This window comes from Dermacentor albipictus, chromosome 4 (genome assembly GCF_038994185.2).
Source record: "Dermacentor albipictus isolate Rhodes 1998 colony chromosome 4, USDA_Dalb.pri_finalv2, whole genome shotgun sequence".
In the NCBI taxonomy this organism is placed as follows: Eukaryota; Metazoa; Arthropoda; class Arachnida; order Ixodida; family Ixodidae; genus Dermacentor; species Dermacentor albipictus.
The window spans coordinates 31,552,188-31,564,689 of record NC_091824.1 but is presented as its reverse complement, the minus strand read 5'-3'; the positions used below and the strand labels follow the sequence as shown (position 1 = coordinate 31,564,689).

Here is a 12,502-nt window from a genome sequence, read left to right as displayed (position 1 = left end):
ATTTTTTAATATAACGCGTTTACACGAAATAATATTGGTTGAACATAGCAAACTTTCGGCAGTGCTGTCCACTTTTCACTGCTGCATTCGTATTGTAGTCAAGATTAATGCCTTTTCGCACGATCCAAAGTTATGACAACGGCCTCTTTCTAATTTCTAAAAAGAAATGTACGCAAGGCGGCGCCTTGAAGTTTCCTCCCGTGGTGCGAGTAACCAGCGAGGTGAACGAGAGATGGCAGCGCCGGCGCTTGCGTCGTGCTAGTGGATATCTCTGGCGCGCGCAACGCTATCGGTGATATTGGGCCGTTTCTCAGCCGGCCGAATCGGGCCGAGTCACTTGCGTTTCACGAGACAGCGATAACGTGACCTAGAACGTGCGCGCATCACCACTGGTAGGCCGCGCATGTTGTCTCAAGGAAGAAAACAAGTGCGTTGGCGCCAACATACGATGATTCATTCCATTTTTCGGGGACACGCATCCTAGCTAATGCAGCAGACGACGGAAGCGAGAAGTGTTTTCAACGGAATAATCGTGCGAGCTGAGCTAGCAGCTTTATTTTTACTGCGGAGGAAAACTGTTTCGCTTTAACGAGAACCTTAGGTTCAGCGCCTTGATTTCAGTTTCTTAGACAAAACGCCAAATTGGCGTCACGTTACGAAAGCAAAATGGGGCCATCAGCGCCATTTTATTCGCGTCACGTCTACGTCACGCATCGACGAAAATGGCGGAATGTCCAGAATAGCGCCCTAAGTCTTCCTTGCTGAGGACCCATTTGAGCGATATTCTTAACCTTCCGTTGCACGCCGCCACGATTTTCGACCAGCCACCGAAAGATAAGTAAGGGAAAGCGGACCAATCACAGACGCCGGCTCCACGGTCTTCCTCCGGTTATCTATTTTCACCGCGCTGGCTAGGCCCCATCGAAACCCTCTGCTCTGGAGCGTGCTCCTCGCCTCCTGGAAACCAATTACAAACGAAAAACCGCTCAATGTAGACAATGTTCGTTTTGAAAGCAAAATGACGTCCTATAAACTAAGCGGCTGATTGGGCTGTTGAGGCAACGCTGAAGATTACTGCCGGATGCTTGCGTCGGCGGTTGTGTAAATTTGACATCAGGAGATTGGAGTAAAAGCACATTGGAATATTTTTACGTTATAGGGCCTATGCTTCACCGACCGCAATGATCGCTGTGTCCAGTAGTGCCATAGGTCTCCTACACAAGGCTAGCTAAGACAAAGTATAGGTATTTGAAGTCTGGTAGACTTGAAACGCGTGAGAACGATGCTTGCGGCTGACGCAAATGTTTTATAACGCGACGAAACGGTCTATACTCGAACGCTGGAACAGCGTTACGTTCACGCCACTAGCCCCACGCCCCCTTTTTTTTTCTTATTCTCTTCATTTTATGTTTTGCGGCGCGCTTCCAGTGGCAGCATTGCGCGTTCCGCATTTCACGATTCACCAGAATAGGTGCCATGGGAGGTTACGTTGCAGTCAGTGCGTTTTACGTGGAACCATTCGTGCGTGTTACCTTGATTCTCCACCTGAAAATAGGCCACCTTTGACCAAAAGGGTGCGCTGGCCTTTATTTCAAATTTCAGCTGTTTTTAAGGCGTAAGCCTTCAGTGGCCCATGAGTGCCGTGACGCAGTCCGTGGTGGACGCAGGAAAGCGGTGATCACCGGCGAGGGGAGCAAGGAGAGGAGGCGCCATGCCAGTAGCGCTGCGCGAGGGGGCGCGTGGAGGTGCACGCACATCGGCGACAAACCTTGCAGCCATATGGCTTTGATTGCATCCCATGCTCGCGGCCACGGTGGCGCCCGTTCGCAGAACATTTCAGACAGCAGCAACAGAGGCAGTCATAGATATGCTTTCGCCTATCGCAGTTTAGCTCAGCAATGTGCCCATATACTTTGTGCAGCTCTTTGCTTGGATACTTTGTAGACAGGATCGAAAGCACGAGATCTAAGCAGTGCGCTTGTGTTTTTGCCATGTCCAAAGCTGGTGAGGAGTGCTATAAGAGTGTAGGTCTCGTACATCTTCTATGGAGTAACTTATTCTTTATATATCGGTTCAACCTCCTAGGGCTTATTTTCTCAGACTTATTATTATTGCACATTCTAATTCAACGCTGAAATTTGTTTGTAGTAGAATTGTCATTCTTAGCGTGCTTAATTCACTTCCCGGTGTCTGCCTATCTATCTCTCTCTATCTTCAATCATTTTCCCGGCAATTGGGGTCACTGGGTTGTCCATGGTCCGACGGGTAGGGCATCAGGCTGCTGTACTGAAGGAACAAGGCACCATATAACGGCAAATATATTCCAATGCGTGTTTCTTGCAATCTACTTACGTAAACTTTGCGTAACCACCGACGCAATCATCGCGCGGTGACTCGCAGCGTTGTTTGAACGGGGAAATGAAACGCTCTCCTCGTGTATAGCAGGTCACTTTTGTTTGCCTCCACATTGACAGGCTTTTCCTTATCTAATTGCATGACGATAGGCGAGGAGCATGCAGAAACAGAGGAAGAGTATATCTGGTCCCCGGATAGCGCAGTCAAAGTAGATAACCTGATGAGGAGGGGGTGGTGGGGGGGCAGAGTCTGCAAATCGTGCGCTTGCTTTTGCTTCGCTTTCGGTATCTGGTAGAAAATCGCGGTGGCAGGCAACGGAAGAGCAAATATGCAGCTAAAACGGATCCTTATCGAAAGAAATCTGGCAAAGTGATGTCGCGTGCGCGTAAATAGGGCTTGATCACGTACACTGCCAGGCAAAAAAATTATACGAGGCAAATGAATATATTCTCTCCAGCAGCTCCGAATAGCCAGTAACATGGCGATCCGCTGGCAATCATCTCCGATTCATTTTGGAATGGGGCAGTCCTGCGGCTATTCCGGAAATTTTTCAGTTTGTTTTGTCATATTAATGCATCTTTAATGCGTACACGTCGCTTTGACACGGGGAGTTATCGCGGATTCGTGACGTGACGTGACAGACAGGTGAAGTGGGGGCAGCACTAAATCTTTTGGACCAATTTTGGAGGGGTGACTGTGAAAAAAGCGTAGAATCAGAAATAGAGATTTCTTCTTTTATTCAGTACAGTCATTCCTAATCAGTGTGTGCTAGTCATATCAGGTGAGGTGCTTTAGCAGTTTCCTTGGCGAAGCGTTGCCGACAAGCTAATTGGGGGTGGCCCAAAAATATTGTAACCAATCGTGGAGGGCTCATTGCAGACATGGAGTACAAAACTTTGGAATAACTTCACGTCATGACGCCCATCAAACCAACACGGGTCTCTGGATCTATGTTCCACTCGGCATGTACCGCTCTTCAATTAAAGAAAAATATTTGTATAGTTTATCCAGTGTTAGGCGAAATAACGCACGTCATATTAAGACAAGCGCCACGCGGACTTCGCGGCGTTGCCGCTAGATAGCGGAGCGGGTCTAGCGGGAACCAAGAGATTGGAGCCCGTCTACACACACGCCTTATGCATGACGCGTTTTGAATTTAGATATACGGTGCTTAGATATACATTGCTTCAACGCTGACCGCATTAACGTTCACATAATCGTCAGATGGGCTTTCCGCGAATTCTTTCGCGTAAATATTTCGTCAACTAATTTAGTTGACGTACAGCATTTAGCTGTCCAACAAGATGGTTGCGTCCTATGCAAAGAATAATATATTTTTTATGCACTATGTAGCAAGCTCACAGCGCCCTATGGCGATGTGACAATTACAATGAGACCTATTTCCAACATAACGCTAGTGGTGCGTGCCAAACAATAATACCAGTGGCGTAGCTAGGTCGTCTGGCACCCGAGGCCCATTGGTCTTCTGTCACCCCCCCCCCCCCCCCCATCCCCGCTTGTAGTTGAGGAAGGCGAGGATATCGACAATTTCCGGGTTTCAGCACCAGTACAGCCACCGAATTCCGGATCAAGTTACAGAACAGGTATTCGGCTTTAACACAGGAAGAGGACCTTAGTGTTGAAGCGATGAACGACAATCTCATGGCCATCATTAAGGAGTCTGCAATAGAAGTTGGTGGCAACTCCATTAGACAGGATACCAGTAAGCTATCGCAGGAGAAGAAAGATCTGATCAAGAAACGCCATTGTATGAAAGCCTCTAACCCTACAGCTAGAATGGAACTGGCAGAACTTTCCAAGTTAATCAACAAGCGTAAGACAGCTGACATAAGGAAGCATAATGTGGATAGAATAGAACATGCGCTCAGGAACGGAGGAAGCCTAAAAGCGGTGAAGAAGAAACAAGGAATAGACAAGAATCAGATGTATGCGTTAAGAGACAAAGCCGCCAATATCATTACTAATACGGATGAAATCGTTGAAGTGGCTTTAGAGTTATATGGAGATTTATACAGTACCAGTGCCAACCACAACGATAATGGGAGAGAGAATAGCCTAGAGAAACTTGAAATCCCACAAGTAACGCCGGAAGAAGTAAAGAAAGCCTTGGGAGCTATGCAAAGGGAGAAGGCAGCTGGGGAGGATCAGGTATCAGCAGATTTGTTGAAGGGTGGTGGGCAGACTGTTCTAGCAAAACCGGCCGCCCTGTACACGCAATGCCTTATGACTTCGAGCGTACCGAAATCTTGGAAAAACGCTAACATAATTCTAATCCATAAGAAAGGGGACGCCATAGGCTGATCAGCTTACTTTCCGTTGCCTACAAAGTATTTACTAAGGTAATTGCAAAGAGAAACAGGAACACCTTCGACTTCCGTGAACCAAAGGGCCAGGCAGGATTCCGTAAAGGCAACTCAAAAATAGACCATATTCACACTATCAATCAGGTGATAGAGAAATGTGCGGAATATAACCAACCCCTACATATAGCTTTCATTGATTACGAGAAAGCGTTTGATTCAGTCGAAACCTCAGTAGTCCTGGAGGCATTGCGGAATCAGGGTGTATACGAGCTGTATGTAAAAATACTGAAAGATATCTATAGCGGCTCCACAGCCACCGTAGTCCTCAATAAATAAAGCAACAAAATCCCAATACAGAAAGGCGTCAGGCAGGGAGATACGATCTCTCCAATGCTATTCACAGCGTGTTTACAGGAGGTATTCAGAGACCTGGATTGGGAAGAATTGGGGATAAGTGTTAATGGAGAATACCTTAGTAACTTGCGATTCGCTGATGACATTGCCTTGCTTAGTAACTCAGGGGACCAATTGCAATGCATGCTCACTGACCTGGAGAGGCAAAGCCGAAGGGTGGGTCTAAAAATTAATCTGCAGAAAACTAAAGTAATGTTTAACAGTCTCGGGAGAGACCAGCAGTTTACAATAGGTAGCGAGGCACTGGAAGAGGTAAGGGAATACATCTACTTCGGACAGGTAGCGACTGCGGATCCGGATCATGAGACTGAAATAATCAGAAGAATAAGAATGGGCTGGGGTGCGTTTGGCCGGCATTCTCAGATCATGAACAGCAGGTTGCCATTATCCCTCAAGAGAAAAGTATATAACAGCTGTGTCTTACCAGTACTCGCGTACGGGGCAGAAACCTGGAGGCTTACGAAAAGGGTTCTACTTAAATTGAGAACGACGCAACGATCTATGGAAAGAAGAATGATAGGTGAAATGTTAAGGGTTAAGAAAAGAGCAGATTGGGTGGGGGAACAAATGCGAGGTAATGATATCTTAGTTGAAATCAAGAAAAATACACGGGCATAGGCAGGACATGTGAGGAGGAGAGAAGATAACCGATGGTCATTAAGGGTTACGGACTGGATTCCAAGGGATTAGAAGCGTAGCAGGGGGCGGCAGAAAGTTAGGTGGGCGGATGAGATTAAGAAGTTTGCAGGGACGACATGGCCACAATTAGTACATGACCGGGGTAGTTGGAGAAGTATGGGAGAGGCCTTTGCCCTGCAGTGGGCGTAACCAGGCTGATGATGATAATGATGATGATGACAGCCGCCATGGATACCGCGCACGTCCCCTGGGTCCCCCTCTCCTTCGCTTTCTTTCCCAGAGATCGCGAATGCAGCTAGTATTGGCGGCGAGGAGTTACGGAGTCGCCATCTATCGGAAGCGCCTCGCTGGCGTAGTATGAGGGATCACGCGGCGCGCTCGTCATAGGTTTTGCTGTCAGCGCTGAGCAAAAACACCACGCGGGAGCTCTCCCGGACATTTCTGTAGCTACTTTCGAAACGAGAGAAGGTTTTTACAGTCTAAATAATAAACTTGGGCAAACTGAAAGCACAGAATCGTTTACAGGCGCTATCTCTTTACCAAATACGTACAGTGAACGCGACTGTGCGCGGTCGCCGGGATGGAGTCTCCCAAACCGGCTTCTTACGTGAAAGGTAGGCAAACGCTGAGAGCAAACTATGTGGAATATGTTCTTATAGGGTTTGTATAGCTAAATGGAGCGTAATAGAATGAAGCCTCAATGCAGCGATAGCACAGCTTCGCAGCGACTGACTGCGCGTCTGCATGCTTGTCCGCCATTGTTTCGCTTTCACCGCGTGCGCCATGAGCTTTAGGTCGCAGAATGGGAGCATTTGACAGTATACAAGCAACCATTGTTTCGTGGGCGCTATTAGAGCTGTTCAAAAATAATTTCATTGTAGAGACTTCGACGCCTACTGGGACTGTGATGTGACGTCGCCATGATTCAACCTTTCTTTTTCTAAATTCTTAGACGTTTCAATATTATTCCTCGAGTTGCGCCGCACTATATGTTTATCGGTGTTCTCTGCATGCGATTTCCCGCTGCTTCTTTTTTGTAATCCAGTGCATTAATTCATAACGCAAGCATGACCATCTGCCATGCTTTTTTTATGTGCTTGTTAACACTCCCTTTCCACTGGAGTGAACTTGCCAGTATCTATAGCATCGACAAGTTCATAGACCAAACCGTCATGACATCAGTCGGGCAGCGGACTCGGGCGAGCGTCTCAGTGCGCGTTTTTCGGACATCGCAGACCCGGCGCCGTAGCAGAAATCTTCCTCGCCCTGTGCTTGCTGCATACCCGAGTTGTAACCGATGACTGTTTGCCGGTTTTATGTTTCGCGCGCCAAGCTTCACGCAGCTTCTTGTCCTGCGGCTACGTATGAATAAGGCTGACACCGGGCTCTGTTCCGTACGTCCGGCACTGTGGCACCGAGCAGTAGTCTACCATGTTGCGCGCCTTCAAAGGCAGCCACTACCTATTGTAGTGCTTTCAATCGTTGTAAGGGAGACACTTGAAGCTGGAAAATCTCGCCACTAAATGAGGACCGCAGCGTACGAGGAAACTTAAACGATCGTTTCCAGCTCGCTTCGGCGCTCCCGAAGCAGCCGACGCGGCCGCTACGTCCACGTGATCCCTAAAAGCACGTCACGCCGACGGTGGCGCCAGCTTTTCCAGTGTGCACACAGTGTGCTGCACTGATAACTTGTGATAAGCGCATGTGCACATCTTCTGTCAGACTGTAAGGCTTGGCAACCAATACATATGCGGCATCGTGGCTAATACGGCTCACGTCACAAATAGAAAAAAAACATTTTATAAAGATTTAACTATCAATTTTAGCGGCAACATTGCATTTGCAAAACTGAAGGCCGGCATTCATATCTTGCCCAACAGCAACTTCACAAAAATCCTCGTAGGTACTATGGCCCGCAGTATTTTGGCTGTGGGCGGCCCTGAACGAAAACGAAAATTAAATTGTGTCTCAGTGACGCTGATCTCCTCACCATATTGGAGAAACGGAAAACGCCACCTGCCTCCCTGCTGCGCGGGCGCCAATACTATGAAAATTACGAGTTCCCTTCATTCTGATCAATAAAGCCTGTTTTTATTTGCTGCTATGCGGACAAACGTGATTATCCGAGCTGCGGTATACCACCAAAAGATTGGGAAAAGAATAGAGTACGCTTCGCGTCAATTCTTGGCGTCACCATGAAGTCCGTGCCAGCGAAACCTGTTCATTTGCACTCGCAATGGAGAGGGTTGAGGGATCAACGCCACTGGTCCACTATTTCATATTTCTTTCGCTACTGCCATACTGGGCGCCGGCCCCAGTGCCAAAGTACTGTAGGCTGTAGCACCCAAAACGATTTTGTTTAAGAAGTTTTTGTTGAGTTAATAATATGACTTTGAATTCTCAATTCTTGGAATTGAAGTGCTTTCCTTAAGTACTAATTAAGGGATTATTAAGGATATGGTTATTACTTATCTGCCATATTTTTCACGCTGCCGAGTATCCAAAAAATCACAAAGACACATAACTTCATAGAATATCGGGAAATATCCTTACAAGATTCACGTTCTTTTTTTTTGTAAAATTTGGTGCAGCTGACACAGACACTGTACTTGTGACATGAAGTCACATAACAACAACAACAGTTTTCTGAAACTTTCGAGGGTAAGAAGGAAAGCGTGAAACATAACGGCAGGTTTCGCAGCGGCTTCTCGGAGCGAGCGGGAGAGGGGAAGTAAAAGCGAGCTGAACATCACGGCACGCGCGACTGTATACAGCCTGTCGAGTCATACGCCGCCAAACACTTCGGCACCACCGAGTCTGAAGACGATCCAGAGAATCCCATTCGCGACTTTTGGGGCCCGCACTTATGCAACGTCGCTTTCAACGAACGCTTCGCCGTAAACGCTAGCGCCGGGCGCGCTGGTTGAACGCCCTCTTTCTCCCGTCTTAATTTGTCTTCGCTGCGCGTTCTGAACGGAAGAGGGACCCAAGAGCCCCAACGCCTTACAACGCCTTACAACGCCTCACTGTATGTTTAGCGACTCCTGCTCTCAGCATGAACGCACGGCACGAGCGCACCCCACTGAAACATTCCACTAAGGTGAATAGCCTAGCGACCATTTTGCGAATTAATTTTTTTTGCCCGCACATTCGTGCAATTATTTCGTGGGGTGTTGATAGAGCTGCAGCCGACAATTCTGCGGCGGCGCAACGCATCGGGTACATGAGCTCGGGCTACTGGATACCAGAGCGTTCTTTGCCATTTGCGTCCAGTCAAGCCGTCGGAAAGAGGGGTGTCTTGAGGCGTATGACACCCCCCCCCCCCCACTGGCCCCTTGCACCCGGGGCCCACGGCCCCCCGGCCCCCCCTGTTGCTACACCACTGAATAATACATAAAAAAATGTTACACGATGGGCCCGACCCTGTGTTACCATCAGTGAAATTGTTCACTGAATCCGCCGCAGTGGCCACAGCGCGACCACTTCCGATACCAGGGCTTCCGCTGCTCATCTGTATCGGTCCCCATCCACACATCTAGTTTTTGTCGCAGCGACAGGAAAAGTGTGCACACACAGACACACACAAAAAAATAGTGATTACTTGAGTGGAAATGGTGAAGTTTCTGCACGAAATCTCTCGCCGCCTTTAAACGAAGCCCAAATAAATACTCACAGCCGCCAACCTATCAGAATCATGGTTCTGTCGTCTACCTGACCCTTTTACGGTTAAAACTATATGCCGGAAGAATTTTTTAAAAGTCTGCACAGCACTTTTTAAGGAAGCACAGAACTGTAGCTCACAATATTTTTTTCATTATTTAGTTGTTCCATTATTTACCGAATAATGAACCTAATTTTTCATATATGTCTTTATCCGTTTATTTTTAGTAAACACAACGGTGCTTTGTTCCAGGTATTGCATAAGTAAAAACATAGAAGTGATTAGCAAGGTAGTAGTCGCAATAACAACAAGACAAAGCACAGAAAGAAAGGTATGCTAACAGAGTTCCGCTACTGAGGAACGAGAAGTCCAAAAAAATGTGGCTAAAGCAAAAGGGAAGAATCACACGGTGATAACATGCAACCCGCTGTGGTTGCTCAGTGGCTGTGGTGTTAGGCTGCTGAGCACGAGGTCGCGGGATCGAATGCCGGCCACAGCAGCCGTATTTCTGTGTGTGCGAAATGCCAAAACACCTGCGTACTTAGATTTAAGTGCACGTTAAAAAATCCCAGGTCGTGAAAATTTCCGGAGTCCACTACGGCGTGCCTCATAATCAGAAAGTGTTTTTGGCACGTAAAACCCCATAATTTAATTTTTTTAATATGACAACATGGACGTTCATTGAGACTACCGTAATAAACGAAGTATTTATTGGCAATTCACCGCAATCAAACAGACAGTAAGGAAGATTATTAAAATACGACCAACTAAGAGTGCACAGCACGTCATGAAATTTTTAGTGGGTCAGGTTCTGGTGGCCGTGGCGTTCAGCGTACGCATATTAGCGTCCTACTTGAACCACGCACATTCCTGGCAGGACGACAAGCCGCCGGAGGATCTTCGCTACACCCTGCGCTACAACACGAGCCGGCTGTACCTGCTGGATGACCGCGACGACCGGCGCGGCTACTACCCGCTGCGGCGCGACTACGTGGTGCCGCTCGTGTGCCTGCTGGGGGACAGCCACCTGCGGCTCACGGCGCAGGCCCTGGGCAGGCCGGAACCGCGCTACCGTTGGCGAACGCGCTCCTTCAGCGACAACAAAATCCCGAGGACGGTGGTGCACCGGGACTACAGCGCCCTCGCGTTCCAGCTGGGCGTCGTGTGGCTGCTGCTCAACTACGCGGCCGACACGGTCGGCGACAAGCGCACTCGGCACCGCGAGTTCCGCCGCATCATGGGCCAGACTACGTTCGTCTACTGGTTCGAGGTGACATTCACTGGCACATGCACGCAGTGCAAAGTGTGTCCGTACGTTGACAGTAGAGGATCGAAAATCATGAAGGGACGTTACGACTATACCTTGCAGCGGCTATAGCCCACGTCAACGCCCTGTAAACGACCCCTTAGCAGGTTCCGTAAGGTTACACATGTTGGAAATCGCCGTCTATGAAGCGTTTTTTTTTTAAACCTTTATGAACATTGTGATGATAGAGAAAAATGGAATGTTGCTTACGGTGTATCTTCCAAAGCTGAGTTTCAATTTCCACGAAAAAAAAGCAAACTCAAGCTCTTGCCTTACCCCTCCAGCTGTTCAAAAGGTTTGTTGATATACTCGAAATTGTGCTCGTGCTATCTGCCTGTCGCTAGGCGCATTGCTGTGCTGCATGACTACGTCGAATCCGGGACAAGTGTAGCTACTGTACTACAACTTCAATTCTTTTTACTCTGTATGTTGCAAGTGCCAATTTATTCCGCACCTCCGCATAAAGAAGCGATTGTCTGTAGGTCACTGTGAACACTGCCACAGTAGGCGAAATTACTCCTTTTAGGTGCACTTCTTTTCCTTACGGTGACGTGCCTCGCCTGTGCAGAAAGTGAGGCACTGCTACGCGCCACATTATGAATCAACGAGGCAGCCGAGTTTCACATATATCAGATCAAGCCACTCGCGGTAATATTAAGTCAAGCTAAAGTGATAGATTTGTGTTCGAGGATCTTTAAGGCGTGATTATTATAGCGAACAGAGCCTAATACTCGAGGAATTCAGGTAAATACAGGACATGATTAGAGACACGGAAGCACTCCTCAGTAAAATTTCGTCACTAGCACTCATCCACTTAATGCGAAAAATATCCATGTATTGTACAATAAGAAGAAATAAAATACTACTTCACCAATTCTATTTCACTTTTAGAAACGTGAACTCATTGAAATTACCTTTGACAACGACGCGAGTGGTCGAAAGGTTTCGTTTTCGCTCGACTATGCACCGCCCACGCTTTCGCGTTTCAGTAGTTTCGTTGTTGCACATGCTGCGCTGGTTTTGCTGGCTCGCGAAACACGCACAAACTGCGAGTGGCAGAGAATTCAACCTCCATTAAAAGTCACGGGCTGCCGAACGGTCTACGCCATCGGCCAAAAATCAGCTGCAGCGGTGAATCCGCCGCTCTGACTACATCTGTGCTGGCTCGGTACCGCCGTCTGTCGGCCGTCGTTTTAGTCACCGACGGCAGCGAAGGGCGGTGATGGCGTAGGCAACGTTACTACTCCACCGGCGGGGTGGGGGGAGATTTGAAATTCGGAAAAGGTATTCGGACCCTGCAGGTGCAATTTTCTCGTAAATTAAGTCTTTTCATCGCACGAAACAAGGGTCGCGAAGTTTCTGGAATGGCATTTAAGCAGTACACGTCGACTTAGTAATTGCATTTAGTTTTGTTTTATGTTTACGAACGATTTATTGGAAAGTTGCGATCGAATACCAACGTGTCTTGTCCAGAATTTACAGTATGAAAATTCATTACACCCTTTGATCGTCTGCTCTTCCCAAATAATGTCTGCCGTCCATTTATTATATTGAAACTGTGTCAATTTTTGTGAATTTAGGTTTGCGTAAAACCACCTGCCCAGAGCCCTGGTATGATCGGACACTGGCAGCACCGTTGAATAAAATTTAAAGATAGTAGTCATTTATCTTAGGTACACTTTCATTCATTAACAATGCACAATATATTTTGCTGTCAGGAACAATGTATCAAGCTGATACGCGCGTGCCTTTGATGACCTTAAAGTATCGGGAACCCACCGTTCAAGGAAAGACCACGGAAGA

At 47.6% G+C, this 12,502-nt stretch overlaps 1 protein-coding gene across 4 annotated transcripts in view; it reads left to right on the top strand.

Moving 5' to 3' along the window:
- Positions 1 to 12,502, top strand: part of LOC135900146 (phospholipid-transporting ATPase ABCA3-like) — a 153,054-nt gene that overhangs the window by 9,604 nt on the left and 130,948 nt on the right. For all 4 annotated transcript variants that reach the window (XM_065429589.1, XM_065429590.1, XM_065429591.2 and 1 more), the window contains exon 3: positions 10,271 to 10,663. In XM_065429589.1, coding sequence (XP_065285661.1) covers positions 10,271 to 10,663 — 393 coding nt within the window. The remainder of the gene's footprint in view (positions 1 to 10,270; positions 10,664 to 12,502) is intronic.